The 20,383-nt window shown below is 38.5% G+C and overlaps 1 protein-coding gene across 5 annotated transcripts in view; it reads right to left on the bottom strand.

The window, feature by feature from the left end:
* Positions 1–20,383, bottom strand: part of SHLD2 (shieldin complex subunit 2) — an 87,905-nt gene that overhangs the window by 30,918 nt on the left and 36,604 nt on the right. For 3 of the 5 annotated variants that reach the window (XM_049646273.1, XM_049646272.1, XM_049646274.1), the window contains 2 exons: positions 8,759–10,294; positions 4,563–4,670 (listed from right to left, as the gene is read on the bottom strand). In XM_049646273.1, coding sequence (XP_049502230.1) covers positions 4,563–4,670; positions 8,759–10,294 — 1,644 coding nt within the window. Of the gene's footprint in view, positions 1–4,562; positions 4,671–8,758; positions 10,295–10,627; positions 10,947–20,383 lie in introns of those variants that run through there. The other 2 variants (XM_049646276.1, XM_049646275.1) reach the window with 2 other exon arrangements.

Genomic DNA, 20,383 nt, shown 5'->3' with positions numbered 1-20,383 from the left:
AAAAGAAAAGAAAAGAAAAGAAAAGAAAAGAAAAGAAAAGAAAAGAAAAAATAATGGGGCACCTGGGTGGCTCAGTCAGTTAAGCATCCCACTTCAGCTCAACTCATGATTTCATGGTTCATGGGTTCAAGCCCCAAATCGGGCTCTGTGCTGACAGCTCAGAGCATGATTCTGTCTCCCTCTCTGCCCCTCCCCCACTCATGCTCTGTCTCTATCTCAAAACTGAATAAACGTTAAAAAAAAAATTTTTTTTAAGGGGCACCTGGATGGCTCAGTCAAATACCTGACTTCGGTTCAGGTCACGATCTCACAGTTCATGGGTCCAAGCCCCTTGTCAGGCTCTGTGCTGACAGCTCAGAGCCTGGAGGCTGCTTCAGATTCTGTCTCCCTCTCTCTCTGCCCCTCCCCAGTTCATGCTCGCTTGCTCTCTCTCTCTCTCTCTCTCTCTCTCAAAAATAAATATTTTTTTAAAAATTTTTTAATTTTTAAATAAAATATAATAATAAAAATAATTTAGTTCTGCATAGTATTCCACTGTGGAAATGTAACACAATTTAATCAACCATTCTGCTATGTAGAGGCATTCCAATTTTTCCCTCTTGCAATTACAAATACTGCCTCATGTTGTTATAATTGTATCTTTAGGACAGATTCCTACAAGTAGGCTTGCTGGGTTGAAAGCTGAGTACATGCGTACTTTGTAATTTTGTATCACCAAATATCTCTCCAGAAACTGCAGCAATTCTCATTGCCTCCAGCAATGTGTCAGAGGGCCTGTTTTCCCACAGCCTCATCAACAGCATGTGTTATCATATTTTTAAAATTTTGCCAATCTGATAGTAAGAAATAAAATTTCTGTGTACTTTTAATTTGAATGACTCAGGTCTTTTTCCCATTTTCCTATCAGGTCCTTTGTCACTCAATTTGTAAGAGTTCTCCCTATACTAGGAATATTAGCCTTTCGTCTAGGTGTATGTTGCAAATATTCTCTCCAAGTCTGCAGATTGTCTTTTGGCTTTGTTAATGGTGCTTCTGGTCATGCAAAATTTTCTTTTTCTTTTTTTTTAAATTTTTTTTTTAACGTTTATTTATTTTTGAGACAGAGAGAGACAGAGCATGAACGGGGGAGTGGCAGAGAGAGAGGGAGACACAGAATCGGAAGCAGGCTCCAGGCTCTGAGCCATCAGCCCAGAGCCCGACGCGGGGCTCGAACTCACGGACCGTGAGATCGTGACCTGAGCTGAAGTCGGACGCTCAACCGACTGAGCCACCCAGGCACCCCAAAATTTTATTTTTCTACAGTCAAATTTATCCGTCTTTTTTTTCTTTAACTGCTTCCGTATTCTGAGTAATAATAAGAAAGTGTTCCCTACATCAAGATGATAGAGAAATTCATCCATGTTTCCTTCTGGTAACTGAATGGTTATATTTTTTATGTTTAGATTTTTAATCCATTTGGAGTTTATTCTTCTATTTTGTGTGAGATACTGTTCTAATTTTCTCTTTTTTCGAAATGGCTACCCAGTTGCCTCACCACCATTTATTAAAAAGTTTACCTTTACCTCAGTGATCTCAGATAATATCTTTGTCATATACTAAATTATATGTATACAGGTCTAATTCTGATCTTCCTGTTCTATTCCACTGGTCCATTTGTCTATTTATGTACCAGTATCACACTATTTTAATTATAGAGGCTTTACAGTTCAATGCCTGTCTCGTAAGCATGGTCCCTTGTGCTTTCTCTTTTTGAATGTTTTCCTGGATATTCCTGCATGTTTGTTTTTCCATACGATGGTTAGTATCAAGTTGTATATGCCATAGCATGGCTTCCCAATATTGTTATTGAGATGGTCCTGAATTTATAAATTCACTTATGGAGACCGGATACCATTATAATGTTGAGTCACCTTATTCAGGAACAGGGAATGTTGTGCTTCCATTTCTTCTTGTCTTTCTTTCTTTCTGGAGTGGTTAAATTTTTTCCTTATATAGGCTTTGCAAATTTCTTGTTAAATGTATTCCGAAGTATCTTCTTTATTGCTTTCACCAATGACTTTTGCCCTACCATCATGTCCTCTGTTCAGTGTTTGTATATGGAAGGCTAGTGACGGTTTCAACATTAATTTTAGTATCCTGTTGCACCACTGAATTCCTTTATCGTTTGAATTGATTCTTTGGTTCCCTGGAGTGTTTCTGATATGTTATCAAGGCATTTGCACGTATAGTTTTTACTCTTCTTCACCCATCCAGATACCTCTGCTTGTCTAGTTGTATTGGTTGATAACTCCAGTATCATGATAACGAGCAACGAGCAGCAGAAATAGTGGACATCCTTACCTTGTTCCTGATTTTAGTGGAAATGCCTCTAGTGTTTCTCCATTAAATAAGATACTGGCATTAGGACTAAATACATCTGTTTTAGTGACACAGTATCAACTGTATTGTAATTGTTACCACTGTATTGATACTATATTTATTGATCCTGAAGGAGAAAGTATCCTCAACTCCATTTCCTGGAGAGCTTCTTATGATAAAGGGGTGCTCAATTTTGTCAATATTTATGGAGATAATCATACAATTTTTCTTTCCATTTATTAATATGGTATATGATAGTCATAGACCTTCTAATATTGAAACACATCTTTCCATTTCTGGAAAAAATCTCACTTGGTCATTATTTCTTTAAGGTAGTGTTAGATTTCGTTTACTAATATTTTGTTTAGACTTTGTATGCGTGTACGATACTAGTCTGTGTTCTTATTTGTAATGTCTTTCTTTGGTTTAGGTGTCAGTGTCTTACTTACTTTATAAAAGGAATCAGGAAGTTTCCTTCTTCAATATTCTAGAAGAATTTTCAGAGCACTGGAACTATCTGGTCTCTTGGTAGAATTCTCCTGTGAAACGATGTGAGCCTGGCAACATTTTTGTATGGTAGGTCTTGAATAATTTTCTCTATTTCTTCTATAGAACTGGTCTGCCTAAGCTATATCTCAAATCCATCCATTTCTCATTATCTCTGCTGGCCACCCATTATCTCTCAACCTCGACTACTGCAGTAACTTCCTAACTCCCTAATTCAGCTCCACGAGCAGCCCTTCGCAGCCAGATCTATGGTATTCCTATCTCTGCCCTTTGTTAGTTTCCGTCATAGCACTCATATCACCCTCATGTCTGTAGGTTCTTCCTTATCGGCCCGCCACACAGGGACATCGGCGCCACGAAGGCTGGCACCAGGTGGACACTGTTCACCACTGTACCCCCGGTGCACAGTGCTTCAAACAACGTCAACACTTCATACATATAAACTGGGTAGGTGAAGAACTCAACTTTAGTTATTTTATGAGATCATGTCAGTGCTGATTTTCTGTTGACTAGTTTCCCTCGGAAACAGGGAAATCTTAACCCTTTCCAAACACCTTTGTTATTGTTCTAACTGTTGTTACTCTCTTCTACCTACCCTGCCTTCCTTTGAGAATACTTATTATTCACGGGTTGGAATATGCTGTACCTTCCATACATGCCACACAACTTTCTTGTTATTCTAATTAATCTCTTGTAAAATCAGTGTATTCTTATGTACTCATAGCTATCTTTCTATGACACTGTTTCAGTATTCCATCAAATACATTTTGCTTACTATTTCTCCATTAATATTTCTGTATTGTTATTATATATTACATGCAGGTTCAATACCTCACATTTAATCTTCACAGCAACCCTATAAGCTACGTATGTATTTTAATTTCCATTTCACAGATGAGGAAACAAGGGTACAATGAGGTTAAGTAACTTGCCGGAAGACACAGACTGTGCAAGTGGTAGGGTCAGGATTCAAATCTTGCTCTGACTCTAGAGACTATAACTACCAGTTTATACTGTCTCCCTTACTTTGTTTTCTTTCTTTTTTTTGTTTTGTTTTTTTGTTTTTTTTTTTTTTTATATATATATTTCTTGGAGAAAAAGATAGCTTCTGGGCTCTTCAGTGCTGATTTTAAAGAAGAGAAAATGGATGTCAGAGAAGGAGGGTAGTCTTTCCTTGCAGTGCTGGACTGAAGAACAAGGATTCAAACCACAACTGTCTGAGTGGAAGGCCCAGGCTTTTCTCACGACCTCAAGGGTTCCTAACCAGAGGCTGGGGAACCCCACAGAGAACTTTAGCCTGGCAACAGAGAACTTTAGAGGTCCAGGGAACCATTTGGAGTTATGTGCAAAATTCTGTGTCTATCTACCTAAGTCTATTTTTCTGGAGAAAGGGCACATAGCTTCTCTAAGAGAGCTAGGACTCCCTAAAAGGTTAAGAACTACCACTATGTGGACACTCTAAGGAAAGTAAGAAAATGGAAACTGAACCCCAATATTTCTTAAAACAAATATGATTTACAATGTACAAGTTTATTTTTATAAATTCTATTTTCAGTCTTACTAAAGAAAATAAACCAATACTGTCCAGCTAATCCATTTAGAAAACATTTTGTAAAATTACTATTTTAACTTTTTTTTCTAATATGTATATATACTTTTGAATACTAAGAAATGATTACATTTAAAACGTGTCTTACATTCTTCAGACTGGACAGACGGGTAACTCCCAAGATTTAATAACTGACTGGTAAAAGTTGATTGTAGTACTGTCTCACCAACCCAATGATCTTCATGAACAGTAACATCTAGACAGGGAGAAACAAAAGTTCTGATCATGTCATAAATTCCTTCACACTGTGGTTAACTTGCCAATCATAGCAAAATATTATTAACATCTCTCACAGGCCAGGCAACTAAAGATCAAGTGGGTTAAATCATCTGCCTAAAGCCACAAAATGATAATATAGCAACAACAGAATTACTTCTGTATATTCGAACACTATCAATATGGAAGCTCATTGCTCCACAAAGAATGGTTTAATGGCTTTTGTTCATGTAAAAAAAAAAAAATGTTATAGTGTCTATTTTGAGAAATTAAAAGGAAATCATTTAGGGGCAGGAAGCAAAGTAATGGTTCCAAAACAGTAGTGTCTAACAGAGTAAATAATATTAGTATGCATTTACCCCTTCTGCCACAAACACATATGAATATCAGACATCCTTAAAGGACTTGGATTATTTTCCCCTCAATAGCATGGTAATCTTCATCTACAGATGTTAAAAGTAAAAGATTTTGGAGGTAAGGAACACTTTCCAATAGGAAAAAGGGAGCTCTATGATCTAAGATGGATACAAAAGAATCATAAAGTGGAACTAAATATACCAACAGGTAGAAACAATTTCAAGTAGAGCAAAACTGTAAGTTAGAGACAGAGACATATCAATCTCTGGAAGAATATAAACAGTGCATAAAAGAATATAAACAGTGCATAAAATGCTAGAGGTATAAAGATATCCTAATAGTAGCCAATTTTTGAGATAATAAGGAAGAAAAACAAGGATGCACACATTCCAAGTAGTCACTTCCAAATTTACACCCAGACCCTTTCCCCAGCTTCAAACCCACTTACCCATTTATCCACAACTGCCTCACGGACATTCCTGACTGGATATTCTATTGGCTCTCCAAATTCAAAAATTGCTCAAACCTGCTTTTCTTCTCACATTACCCATCTCATTTGTTGGCACTGTGGAGCTAGCCAGGTAAATTAAAATGTGAAGTCATCCTGAACGTCTACCTCTCCCTCCCCACCTTCTGTCTCCAAACCCCCACCTGCTGAACACTGCCCCGTGAGTCTCCCCACCAGCCCTTGACAGTGCTATTTTATATCGTGCATTCCTTTCTCTCCTGGTAGGTCCCCTTCCCACCTCCAATCCATGTCCCCCAGGGCCAATGAGTAATTTTTCACGAACATTAATGTGATCCATTAACTAGTTTAAAAAACACTCAGCTCCCCTCTGCCTGGCCAGAAATAGCTAGGACAGCATTTTAGACTCTTCATAATCTGACCATCAGGATGCCTGCTCTTCAGGAAGGAACAAATAAGAAATTTCAAGGACAGACTTCAGAAAACTAGGTTGTAAAACCCATGTTGGGTTAGTGACCTGCTAATCACTGGTGACAGGGTGGAGTGGAATCAATGGCCCAGCCCTTGCCTCCTGGCTGTCCTGATTCCCTCTCACTTATGTGCCCTAGAGCCTCTCCTATTTGTTCTTAAAAATCTGTGGTTTCCCCCAGATAGGGCCCAAGGTCCTCTTTGAATTCTGGTCAGCAGTCTCCCATAGACCATCCTTACTTACAGCATCTCTTCATTCTATTGCTGAAAGTCTAACGGCAAAAGGTCAACTGTGTTACTGAACGGAACGTGATCTAGAATACATCTGCTGTGGGAAAATTTTCAGTTTTGGGGTGTATATCAGTAGATAGTATGAGATATCCAACATAGAGATATAATAATGTACAATTGGATGCTGTTAATTAACATAGGAGTTTACCTACAAATTTCTATGTAAATATAATTTTACTACCTAATTAGGAAAGTATAGGTTTCTCTGTTTTCCATGAAGTTTCCATCTGTCCCCACAAACAAAAGAAACTTATTCAGAAATTGATGAACTAGATTACTTTACTAAGGAAATAAGGTAAAAGAGGGGGAAAAAAAACCCTGATATTATTTTTAAAGGTGCTGATAGAAATCATCTAAACATCCTATAATGAGAAAATGGCTAAGTAAAGCGGTAAAGTCACTTGACAGGTTACCTAGTTGCTAACAACCGTATGGACACTAGGGGAAAACACAGAGATGGCAGGTCTGAGTTTCCATCTGCCAGGAAAAGTCCTCCTATGGGGCCCACACAGTGACAGTAATTGCCTTGGTAAAATAACCAGTCCAGGGCTCAGCTCTCTCTTTATAGTCTGGGGAATCTGATTTTGTCAGCATCCCCAAAATAGATTTCAGCTCGGCAACATAAGCTCACATTAAACAGGTTCATGAGACAAACAAAAAAAAAAAACAGAACACAATTTTTTTTTTTTTAATTTTCACTGAGGCATTAATTGCCACAGAAACAACATTGGCAGCCAATTCTCACCTTGTAGGCAGTTTCACACCTGGGAAGCCAGATCATAAGCAAAGGGCAGCTCAGTGAGCACTGAATCAGAACAGAGGGAGCTGGATGAACCGCCTTGCCAACAAATAAGATGACGTTGCCAGTGGGACGGGACCGTGCTGGGCCTATGGGTTATAGCCCACGTTTATCCCCTTATTAGAGGCTGCACCTGATGTACAGCCTGATGCACCTAATGTACAATAGCCAAGGCTCTCATTCCCCCAGCAAGCCATTAGGTGGGAACCACTAATGATTGCCTTCATGTTTTCTTTTTCCTAGCTTCTAAGGCTCACCCACTCTTCTTCTCTACCACATTCTTTCTTTAGACACGTTATTGAGCTTAATCAGTTTCCTCCCAGTCTGGGACTCATCCTTAAAATGACTGGTATCTCTGGTCTAATACAATGTGTATTTATTTCAATTAATGAAGAACCTGTAACACAATGTTAGATTTCTTATGTCAGAAAAAGAAGCAAGGTAAAAACCGTTCCTTGGAAGGTATTATGCTAAGTGAAATAAGTCAGTCAGAGAAAGACAGATATCATATATTTTCACTCATATGTGGAACTTGAGGAACTTAACAGAAGACTGGAGGGGAAGGGAAGAGGGGGAAAAAATAGCTACAAACAGAGAGGGAGGGAGGCAAACCCTAAGAGACTCTTAAATACAGAGGACAAACTGAGGGTTGATGGCGGGGGGGAGGGGAAAATGGGTGATGTGCATTGGGGAGGGCACCTGTTGGGATGAGCACTGGATGTTGTATGTAAGCGATGAATCATGAGAATCTACCCCCAAAACCAAGAGCACACTGTACACACTGTATGTTAGCCAATTTGACAATAAGTTATGTTTAAAAAAAAAAAAAAAGAATGTTCTTAATGATTACAAGTATATAGTAAGAGTATGGGTTCCAGAGTCTAGGTGAAATCCTGGCTTTGCCACTTCCTAGATGTGTGAAACTGGGTAAGTGGCTTTACTTTTCTGGGTCTCAGTTTCCTCAAAGTAAAAAATGGGGATAATAATCCATACCTTTTTCATACAGTTGTTGTAATGAGTTGACATACATGCAAAGTTTAAAACACAAAATAAGTTCCCAATAAACATCAACCATCCTCTGTGTACGTATATACATTCTAAGGAGCACAGGGAGAACAACGGGACGGTAACTCTCCAAAACGTTACCGGTGGTGACATGAGGCTGGTTTACTATCAAGAGTTCTTCCTTTCCACATTTCCAAATGTGATTAATACAATTTTAGTAATTAAAAACACAATAGAAAATCTGTCTCTGATCCCTCACTAAGAATGCGATGTGCACAGCATTATCAGGGAGTAAGGAGTAGAAACACTGTCCTTTCATAAGACTGCTAATATAAAGAAAAGGCTTAAAAATAAGACACACGTAGACAAAGCCATAAGAAAACAAAGAGCAAGTCTGATGATATGACCTGATTGCTAACAGAGCGAATGAAGGAGGGGTGCGACCAGGAAAGGCTTCTTAAAAGAGGAGTGGAAGGGAGGTTCAGAACAAAGCAGACTAGAGCACAGGCCCAGAAACAGCAAAGCACAGGATACAGGGCAATGGTTAGGAGACCAAAGCAGATGCTGGAAGGGGCTGGACCACGCTGGCTCCCACAGAGGCAAACGGTAAAAAGGCGGGGTAAACGTGGGAGTGCGGAAAAGCCTACAGCTTTAAGCTACCACCATCCCATGATGACCTTACCTGTGAGCAAAATTATATCTCCAAGAAACACTGTAAGTGCCCAAAATGCTGCAGTCCTCCACAGAACGACCTTCTTCTTAATTTCTGATTGGTCAGTTACCACGATCGTTGCTAAAGGCACTTGAGAGCCAGAATTTGGCCCAGATTTTATATTTATTTCTTTCACATGACATGGAGATAATACCATGACTAAACAATTATACTTCCGACCTTTAGAATCACAATTTTTTATTAATGATGTCTTTTTAATCCCCTTAAAACTAGACACACGCCTCTGGCCCACTGCTGCAGTAGGATCTCTTGCATCAGAAACCAACTTAATTTTCTTGGATGGTTGGAAGGCTTTAGACAGAGCTTTGGAATGGCCCAATTTATCTTCAGAGGTCCAACTTCTTTTAGTAGAACTTTTGTGGAAGGTATTTAGTTGGGAACACAGTATTCCTGAGCAATAGGACTCAATACATACATCACTGGGGGGCACTTTGTCTTCAAAATTGAAAAGTTCCTGGGATCCTATATTTTCTTCAAGACGTTTATCAGGCTTCACGTGAGTGTCACCACTTTTTGTTTCAGGACAAACAGGACTGAAGAGTTCAAGGGAATGTGCTTGGTTTTGTCCACTTTCATCTCCTGCAAAATCATTATTAGGCTGAATCGAATTATCTTCAGTTATCCTTATTTCCCCATGACTTGCCTTTGGTTCACTCTCCACACTTATGGGCCCTTTATTTCTAGAATTTTGTCCTTTATACTTCCTCTGAGATAAAAGAACAACCTGGCTGGCAGTCATTATACTAAGAAATTCAGTATCAGTAGATATTTTAAGGTCTGAGACCCTTCTAACAGGTTCAGACCTTGGCTTATCTTCCATCTTCAAGGAAAAGAACCCCAGACACTGGTTTTGTCCCTCATAATGTCCGGTTGGCACACATTCTGTTTCAACAGCTCCCGGCCCTGTATGAATGTGTTCTGTACCACAGACCAAATCCAGTGCAGCGGCATGCTTATGATCTAACTGAAAGACATTTTTGTGAAAGTTTTGACCACATGTATTTGACTGATCTTTGTGCTGTTCATCTGTGATTTTCTTATTGTCACCGAAAAGCTTTGGATACTTTTCTCCTTCAGTTAAATGCTGAACTCTGCCCTTAAGTTCACGTATTTGCACATCAGAACTAGTTATATCACTCACCCCTAAGAGGTGACTCTTCTGGGATATTCCAGTCTCCGCTTCAGAAATACAATGTGTAAAGTCTTCTTTCACATGAACAGGTTCATTCATTGCCTTTGTTAAAAAATGACCACGAGGGAGATCTGGAGGGCCAACAGCTTCTAGGACTTGATAGTCTTCAAGAGTTTCACGCATGCCTTTTTCATCCCTCGGATGTAAAGAACGGTGATTGTATAAAAGTTGAATTTTTTTCCAGGGGTCATCATTGGATATTAAAGAAGTTCGCTCCTGTGACATTGTCATGTTCAGTGGACCACCTGGGGCACCCCAAAAAATGTGGACTTGAGATCCTCCACTCATAGTTTCTGAAAAAAATTTAAATGAGTATTTTGTCAGATTTTTTATATATTAACTTATTATATGCCATCAAAAACATAATTAATAAAGGTTGTTTATTTTGGTATTCCATTAAATTATGAAAGGCATAAATATACAAGAAATCATAAAGGGAAATCAAAATAGCCAGAAAATATCCTCACATGAAGACTCTTTAATACATTAAAAGGGATGCTTAAAAAAAGACTCTACAAAAAAAATAAAGCTAAGTACACTGACATCAAATGGTGTTTAATTACATTTAAATAACAAGTTAGTAGAGAAGGAAAAATAAAGCATTGGTTTAATTGTACTACAGTCACCTTTAAATATCCTGTTTTCTTCACTCCATAGACTATCTCAGTAACTTTGGGGCCTCCTTCCTTCAACTGTGAACTCAGTTCCTGAGACCAAAATAGAAGGTTCAAACGGGAAGGGAGAGAAAATTAAAAAACTGAGGCTTGAGGCTCTCTTCAAGATGTAGAAGTGACTGTCATTCATGCTCACTCCAATCTGTTAGCATAATAATTACTTCTGTATTTTTAAATCTTCTCTGAAATACAAAGAATTAAGAGTAGTCATTTTGTAATACATGGATAAAAGAAACTCGTTATAATTTAAACTTTTTTCATTAACTGTGGCACCTGATATAAGTACATCTAAGAAAGCATCTTATTCATTAAGGTAAAAATGAAGAATTGTACCATGATTTACTTGATCATAACTGACTTTCAAAAGGAACTTATTAAAGAGATCCAGTCCTGGAGTTTGTTGAGAACTCTTTCACAGTGCTCCAGGGACAAAAAGACAGATAAGGCTCTTGGCCTAAGGGAACTGTCAGCCTGGTTTTAAAAAAAACAAAATGAAAAAATAAAAAAATAAAAAAATAAAAAAAACAAAATGGAGGGGGTGCCTGGGTGGCCTAGTAGGTTGAGTGACTGAGGGTTCAACTCTTGATTTCAGCTCAGGTCATGATCCCAGGGTCGTGGGACTGGCCCGTGTCAGGCTCCACACTCAGTGTAGAGATTCTTGAGATTCTCTCTCCCCCTCTGCCCCTCTCCCCCACTCACACACTCTCTTTCTCTAAAATAAAAAAGTTAAAATGAAATTAAAAAACAAAAACAAAAAGGAGGGAAAAATAGTGAGTGTAAACTGACATTCTCAAAATAATGTAATGGATACTATAGACTATAAACAGGAAACAACCATCAGCCAGGGAAGAACGCAGCTACGGAAAGCAAGCATTGTGGCTAAGAGCATTTAAACAAAGGAAACAGCCTCAGTAACAGGCAGAGTTATGAAAAACCATGGTATGACTAAGGACTTTTGATTAGAGTATAGGGTCCTTTGTAAAAAGATGTTTTCAAATCGTGAAAAGTCCATATAGAAGTATGGAAGTATATAGGAAGGAGGAACCATCAAGAAATGACAACTATAATCTCCCATCACTCTTATCCTTGAAGATTCACTCATTGTCACCTTTTCCAAATCTAATAATTTATCCAATTATAATTCTTATGATTTCAATATCAGTGTGGATGATCCCTGGCCTCTCAGCTCCTTGACCTCTTCTCCTCCATTGACTGTATTCTCCACCTTACCCCAGTTATCCATTCGTATAGTCATGTACCCTCCCATTATCAATAACTGCACACCCTTCCCTAAACTCAGTTTTAAACCTTCAACTCTCTGACTAGCTTCTCCCATCTTCCTACTCACTCTCTAAATGCACAACTCCAACAACTTTCTGAACGTGCGGGATCTACAACTGATCATACATACCACATTTTTACAGCTTCATTCTTCACTTCCCTCCTTAACCAGCTCAGCCACTATGGCCCATTATTATAATCACTCCCTAGCACACATCGCTAATTCTGCTGCTCTCCTCACTAAGATATTTGCCCAGCTGAACTCAAACACTGGTTGAATCACCACCTACTCTGCACCTATAGCCCATGGGCTAGAAGTATCTAGGAAAAAAAAATTACACATTCATCTGAAAACTAGTCTCATTTTAAGTTCATTAGCACTAACCTCCAGGTGGTACCTAGGAATCTATCTTTTCCTATCTGCTCACTCACTAAGGAGCTCTTTCATACCTCTTCATTCTCTAAGTCTCCAGAATCTCTTCCCCAGTCCTCACGTACAGTTGGTGACCATGCTACCACCATCTCCAATTACAAGCTCTCAACAACATTCCTACCAACCCACCCCTGTCATATTATATACTGTGCCCACCTTCCTGTTACTATGGATGGACAGTCCATGCTTCGATGCAAGGCCATCTCTTCCTCACTTAGACATTAGATCTTATTCCCTTGTGCTTCCTCAGGTTCCAATAATTCTCCCCTTCGCTCCTACGTTATTTTTTTGCTCCATACTGGAGCATCTCCATCCACATAGAAACATGCTACCATTCCTTCTCATGTTGTTATTCCTCACCTTCTTTGCCGCTCCAACTGTTGCACCATTCTGCTCCCTTCTTTAGCAAAATTCCTTGAGAGAATTGTCTATACTCCCTCTTCTCTTGTTCTCTCTTAAACCCACTCCTCTCAAGCTTTGGTCCAAACCACTCCACTAAAACAGCACATTTCGAGACCCCCAATAACCTCCACATTGCCATGATGAGTCAACTCTCCATCTTCAGCTCACTCAGCCCATCAGCAGCATTTGACACTGCTGACCATGCCTTCCTTCTTGAACACTCTACTAATTTGGCTTTAGGGATACTACATTCTCTTCGTTCCCACTCCACTTCATTCTATTTCAGCAGTTGCTCCTTCTTGGTCTCCTCTGCTAGCTGCTCCTCATTGCCAAACTTCTTGCTCAGGGGCCCATCCTTGGATCTCTCTCTGTGCTCACTCTTGAAGTGACTTCACTCAGCCTCAGGCTCTGAATACCTTCTATACACGAATGACTATCACAAGTTTACCTCCATCACAACCTTTCCTCTGAACTCCTGACTCTTCAACCCACTTTCTACGTACTCCCCACCACCACAAAATGTCTAATAGTCAGCTGTGCAGAAAAGAGGTAACACAGTAAGGCCTGAGACTACCGTCATTAAAGACGGCTTGCTTGCAAGGTGGGCCCAGGTTGGCATCTAGGAATTTAAATTCCAGGAGGGTTCCCACCATTCCTTGATAAGAATAGTTCAGCCTGCCTATACTATCTATGTAAACAATGTTACAATGAGCTGGAAACATCAATGTGTGCGCTATGCAGACAGTAGCTACGTAACCAGCACTCCTTAGAGAAATGGCTGATTCCAGGTCTGGAGCAGGAAGAGTACAAAATACAAAAGAAACCTGAAATATCTCATCACACCAGGCAGCAGTAAAACTAGCAAAGACTACTAGGATGGTGTCAAAATAACTCAGGAGCCAACTTAAAGAGGTTCCCACTGGCCAAAGTTGAGCAACCAATAAGAATAATTGCCATAATAGGTTGAAACACACCAAATCACCAAATACGTTTAAGCCCATGAGTTCACAAAGATAACTAAAACAAGCTCACTCAGTGATCACCTTGAGAGGATATTAGTGACTAAGCAATTGTTTTAAAAGCTGGTGAGTGAAAAGAAACTTTATCCTTTCTTTACTAACAGTATTGTAAGATGACCAACTATTTAAAAAAAGAAATCTCTCTTTACAGAGGTAGCCTGCTAATAAACCAACAAATAAAAAAGAAATGACAGAAACACACCACTTTGCCACTCCTGATGAAGTAGCAGATTTTCTAGGCAATAAGCATAAGTGACTGTTAACATCGCAAGGTAGATGTCATAAGGGAGAATGGAGGGAATCTGTAGACTGAGATCAATTATAATGTACAGACCTTATTCAGATTCTGACTTGAAGACACAAATGTAAAAATACCTGTATTACAAGACAGCTAGAGGAACTGAAACTCTAATGTTTAATAACATTAAGGGATTATTGTTAGTTTTTAGTGGGATAACGATACCGAGGCTATGTATGAAAGAGTTATGTGCTAGAGATGCAGGAGTGTCTGCAGGCAAGACAGCGTGACATCTCAGATTCCTTTAGAACACTGGGAGGGAGAGGGAGGGTAGGTGTAGATGAAGCAAGATGGGCCGTGTGTGATCAGGATGACGAAACACACAGAGGGTCACTGCACTAATCACTCTCCTTTTGTATGTTTCAAATATCCTGTAATACAAGTCTTCACTTCTGTGTTGGCTTTTTTTACTATTTTATTTTAGGGAGAGAGAGAGAGCACGCACATGGCGTGTGCACAAGCAAACACAAGGCAGGGAAAGGGGCAGAGGTAGAGAGAGAGAGGATCCCAAGCAGGCTCCATGCTCAGCACAGAGCCCAATGCACGGGGCTCGATCCAACGACCCTGGGATCATGACCTGAGCCAAAATCAAGAGTAGGCCACTCAACCCAGGTGGCCCTCTTTGTTGTTGCTCTTAAGAAACACTGTTTCATACCCACAGGACTGCAAAAAGGTTTATGCAGAGATACCTAAGATTGGGGAACTCTCACACTGCTGGTAGAACAGGAAATTAGCATTCTACCAAATAATTCCACTTCCAAGTTTCTGCCCTGGAGAACTCCGGTACATATATACGTATACAAGAAAACATGTATGAGAATGATCATGGGATACTTTATAAGCAAAAAAAATTTGGAACCTAAAAGTCCTTGGAGAGGAGAATGGATACATCGTGGAATATCCAGAGAAAGATTACTGTACTATATGGCAGTAAAAAGCAGTTACAGATCAGCATGGATACATCTTACAAATATAATTTTAAATGAAAGAAACAATTTCAAAAATATGTAACTTTTGGTATCAATATATTGAATATTTTTTGTATTTTTTTAAATTTGAGTATAGTTGACACACAATGTTACATTAGTTTCAGATGTGCAACTTAGTGATTTGACAAGTTTATACATTATGCTATGTTCACCACAAGTATAGCTACTCTCTGTATTGAATTACAATATATTCATTTTTAAATATGCCTGAGTATAAAACACCAAATTCAGGATTGTGGTTAACTTTGGGAGAGAGGAATGGGGATATAATAGGTAAAGAGTAAAGGGCTTGAACTGTTCTGAACATGTTTTTTTTTTGTTTTTTGTTTTTTAGTGCAGTGTGGTTAAAGAGGTGTTCCTTATATTGTTCAAAAATATTTTAATATTAAAAAATCCTAGAAAGAAAAACATTAAGAAGCAATATTAAGGATGATTTTTAAATTTTTTCTATATTTTAAAAGTTTTATTGTGATGAATAATGAATATGCATTATTTTCTTAATAATTAAATCTTTTTTGCTTGGTAATTCAGGTTTTTCTTTTACAATCTTCAAACTGAATATGATGTTCCAATAGTTGTAGAACAAAGGACCCAAATCTAACATTGCAGAGTAAGAATTGAGCACAATGATGGCAGTTATTAATGCGTTAGCAGCTAAACAAAGATACACTGCAATTTTCAAGGTTCACAATAATGAATTATTACCACAGAAACAAAATTATAGTGTTTAGGTGTCAAGTTTTGACAAATAAAAGAGAAGTAAGCATCACTAATTACCATAACTACATATCCCACCCTTGTCTAATCCACAGAAAGAATAACCTGCGTAAGGAATAACTTATATGTTGGACCAATCAACAATTTACTACTTATATATCATTATCCAGATTGGCCACTAGGGGGCCCCCAAATAGCAGAGCAAAAACCTTCAAGTTGTGAAGATGTGTTCAAACCAAGCAGAAGGAGAAATAAAACAGACTGACAAGCAGGTGAGAATACTTATTTTCAAATAAAATGTATAAAATTACTATGATAATGACCTCCCTTCTCTTAAATCTTTGGGTTTCTCTCCAATGGTTTCTTCCCTTTAATCTCAAATCTTTAAAAAACAAAACAAAAAAGCAAACTTCTATTTTGTTTCTATGTTCTTATTTCCCATTTATTCTTCAACTCACTTAAATACAGCTCTTACTCCACGCATCTTGCTAGAACACTTTTTACCATGAAAACCAATGCCCTCTAATAGCTAAACCAAAGGTCAGTATTTGATCCTTATCTTACTACTACTTGAAACTGTAAGACCCTCTTTCCTGAAACATTCTTTTTTTTTTTTTTTATTCTGTGAGAGCATCAAATTGGAATTACTTTGTGCTTAAGAGACAGATAATTGTTGGTTTCTTCATTCAGTCATTCACATAAGAAATACCTACTCAATACTATGTGCCAGACATTATGCTAAGTAGTGGGAACTCAGCGATAACAACAGGGAATTTTAATAGTCTGATGAGAGAGATAAAATGACAATTCACAATAGTGACATTGAACTGCCATGGGATTAAATGCAGGGGTGTGCCTAGAAAGCAGAAGGTGGGGGCTACCAACCAAAATAGGACTGCCTATTATCTGCATTTTTCATAGGCTCTTTGGACTACAGTAAACAACAAAATTTTGAAACTAAATTTAAATAAATACAGGGAAAAAAAGGAGTACAATACAGCCCCCAAGTCCCCTTGCCCCCACTCCAGCACAGGACCCAGGAAAGCAGCTTTAGTTGCCTTACCCAAGAGACACCAGCTACAGAACGTTTTTAATCTCCAGAACGTTTTTACAGATAGTTTAAGACACTCACTGCTTCTGTGTCCTTACTTAACCTTTTCTCCTAAATGTCCTGCAAACGGACTTCTATTTCTTATCTCTGTTAAGACAACAGTGAAGTCCAAATTGCCAAACAAGCACTCACAGTACAGGACTACTCCAATCATAAAACTCTCTTTCCTTCGTTTCTAGAATGCTATGCTTTCCTGTTTCTTCTACCTCTCTGGTTCTTCTTTCTTTTTCCTTGGACCATCTTCTTTTCCCTCCACACAACTCTGCAGAATTTCATCCAATCTCCTTCATTTAACTACTAAATATCCAATTATGCTTTACCAATCTATATTTAACCAACCACTCTCCCTATTATCAGACACATTTCTAGTTTCACTATATTTGACACAATCACAGTAGATTAAAAAAAAAAAAAGCAACATTCTATTTAGCTTTCTTGAAGGGAAAATCTGACTAAATGACCTTATATCTAGCCTGGATTACACAGTCCTTGGACTCAACTCTAGTATGGTTTATGGTTACAGGGCCATGAGACCATAAGTCCCCAAGATTTAGAGCTCTATGTGCCCTCTAGACAGGGGAGGATGGGGAAGTGCACAGAGGTGACACAGGGCATCTTGAGAGTTCAGAAAAGATGTCCTGGGAAAAGAGATGTCTGAAATGAATCAGTTCTATAAAACACAAGTGTGGAACTTCCCACACACACACCAAAAAAAAATGGACTAGAAAGTATGGTCCTGTTAATTTAAAAAACAGTAATTTTTTACAAAGTCTTTATACCTAAGGCTGCTGCTATGAAATCCAGTAATTTATAGGAGTTGTGAGTATGTGAACAGGGGAATGGGATGTGGGCATCCTAGGTGAGGGCAGGGGAAACAAAATATTTATCAAAGCAAAAATACACAGACTGGAGAGTTGTTATAGACAACCGATAAATTTCAATGATTCTAGGATATGTTTTGGGTGTACTCAGAGGGTTAAAGCTCATTAAGATACCAGATGAAACTTGTAAGTACATATCCATTACCGTAGTTAATAATTACACAATTTCTCAATCTGCAGAAGGCCACTTCAGTCAGAAAGACCAATACAACCATAATCCTTTATCTTTAGAGTGGTCAGAGTCTGATGAATGGGTCAAAGATTTATAAAGCAGGATGAACTGTATCAGCAAGTTTTGTCTTTGCAGAACACTGCAACTAAAAATGCTTATTACAAAATATATGTGGTTTAAAGAGAGTGCTTTCTCCATCTTATTACCAACCTATAAATTTCAGTTATAATGCCTTTCTACGTCTATTTTACCAAAACCACTAAGCATCATAGGTATTCAATAGCATCAAATGACAAAATGAAGAGTCAAGACAGGACTGTAATGAGAAACATGGGTTTTAGAGTAGGGTATATGGGTTACAACCCTATTCTATGACTTTACTAAAAATGTAAACTTGAAATTGTAGAAGCTAGGTGATCGTTACACAGGGTTCATCTTGCTAATTTTATATATATTTGAAAACATCCATAACAAAAAGCTAAATTTCTTTATAGGTCACATGGGAATCAAGTTTCTTTACCTGTCAAATGAGAATAACATCAATCCCTGTCTTACAGTGTTGTTGTGGGATGGACACAGTACTCACTCAGTAAATGTTAGTCTTAAAACCTGGACACTCTATACACACACACTTGGTAACACAAACAAAAACCAAGCCATTGTATTTCCTCCAAGGTTTTGTTTTTTTATGTATATTTTTATATAGTTGTTACTATAAAATTGAAATAAGTTCGTATTCTGTTTCCACGGTTTTATATGGCCACCGTTGTATGTCAATCTATAATGTTCCTAATCATTTTTAATGCTAGCTTAATAATTCAGTGATGAATCTAATTTAGTTAACCATTAATCTCCAATTCATTAATTTGTTTCCAACTTGTCACTATTATAGTCATTGCTGCAATAAATGATTTGGGGCATTGACCATTACGTTTCAATTATTATCTTGTGGTAATCTCCCAGGTGCGGGATTTTTGGGTCAAAGACACGTCCATTGTTACCGCTCTTAAAATGTATTATTGTGTCATTTGCAAAAGAACTGAACAGTTTATAAAGCCACACAGGACAGCTGAGGGTTCCAGCTTTATACAACTTTGTTAGCATCTGAAAAAATAATTGTACTAGTAAGGATATTGTGAGGTAGTTTACTGCTGTTTCATTTGCATTTCCCTAGATATATCTAAATAGAAAAAAATAGTAAAAAAATAGTAAAATATTAAAAAAAATAAATAAAAAGTGATGAAAATGTGCATCCATTGAGGTCTGTTAAATAAATTATGTCACAGCCATACAAAGGCAAACTCCACAGCCATACACAGCCATTAAAAATCACAAAGGGGGGGGGCGCCTGGGTGGCTCAGTCGGTTGAGCGCCGACTTCGGCTCAGGTCACGATCTCGCGGTCCGTGAGTTCGAGCCCCGCATCGGGCTCTGTGCTGACAGCTCAGAGCCCCGCATCGGGCTCTGTGCTGACAGCTCAGAGCCCGGAGCCTGTTTCAGATTCTGTGTCTCCCTCTCTCTGACCCTCCCCCATTCATGCTCTGTCTCTCTCTGTCTCAAAAAATAAATAAACATTAAAAAAAAAAATTTTTTTTTTTTTAAATCACAAAGGGGGGTGCGCCTGGGTGGCTCAGCCGGTTAAGCATCTGACTTCAGCTCAGGTCATGATCTCATGGTTTGTGGATTCAAGACCTACATTGGGCTCTGTGCTGACAGCTCAGAGCCTAGAGCCTGCTTCAGATTCTGTGTCTTCCTCTCTCTCTGCCCCTCCCTTGCTCATGCTCTGTCTCTCTCTCTCTCAAAAATAAATAAACATTAAAAAAAAAAAATCATGAAGAGGGGGTGCCCAGCTCTTCAGTGGAAAAGCATGCAACTCTTGATCTCAGGGTTGTGAGTTCAAGCCCCACATTGGGTATATATTACTTCACAGGCCCAGTACGCTTCTGCTGCGCCACTCTGCTCAGCACAGATATAGATTACTTTAAATAAATTGAGGAACCTGGGTGGCTCAGTCGGTTAAGTGGCCAACTTCGGCCCAGGTCATGATCTCATGGTTCATGATGAGTTTAAGCCCTGCATCAGGCTCTGTGCTGACAGCTCAGAGCTTGGAGCTTGCTTCAGATTCTGTGTCTCCCTCTCTCTCTGACCCTCTCCCTCTCTCTCTCCCTCTCAAAAATAAACATTAAAAAATTTTTTTAATAAATAAAATTTTTAAAAATCATGAACACATGTAATATCATATTTTTCCTTAGTATACTGATATATAAAACAAGGAGACTATAGAAAATTGTATATGGAAGAATTTTATATTTAAAAAAATTTTTTTTGTTAATGTTTATTTGTTTTTGAGAGAGACAACATGAGCAGGGGAGGGACAGAGAGGGAGACACAGAATCAGAAGCAGGC

This window comes from Panthera uncia, chromosome D2 (genome assembly GCF_023721935.1).
Source record: "Panthera uncia isolate 11264 chromosome D2, Puncia_PCG_1.0, whole genome shotgun sequence".
Taxonomy (NCBI): Eukaryota; Metazoa; Chordata; class Mammalia; order Carnivora; family Felidae; genus Panthera; species Panthera uncia.
This window is presented reverse-complemented; position numbering and strand designations above follow the sequence as displayed.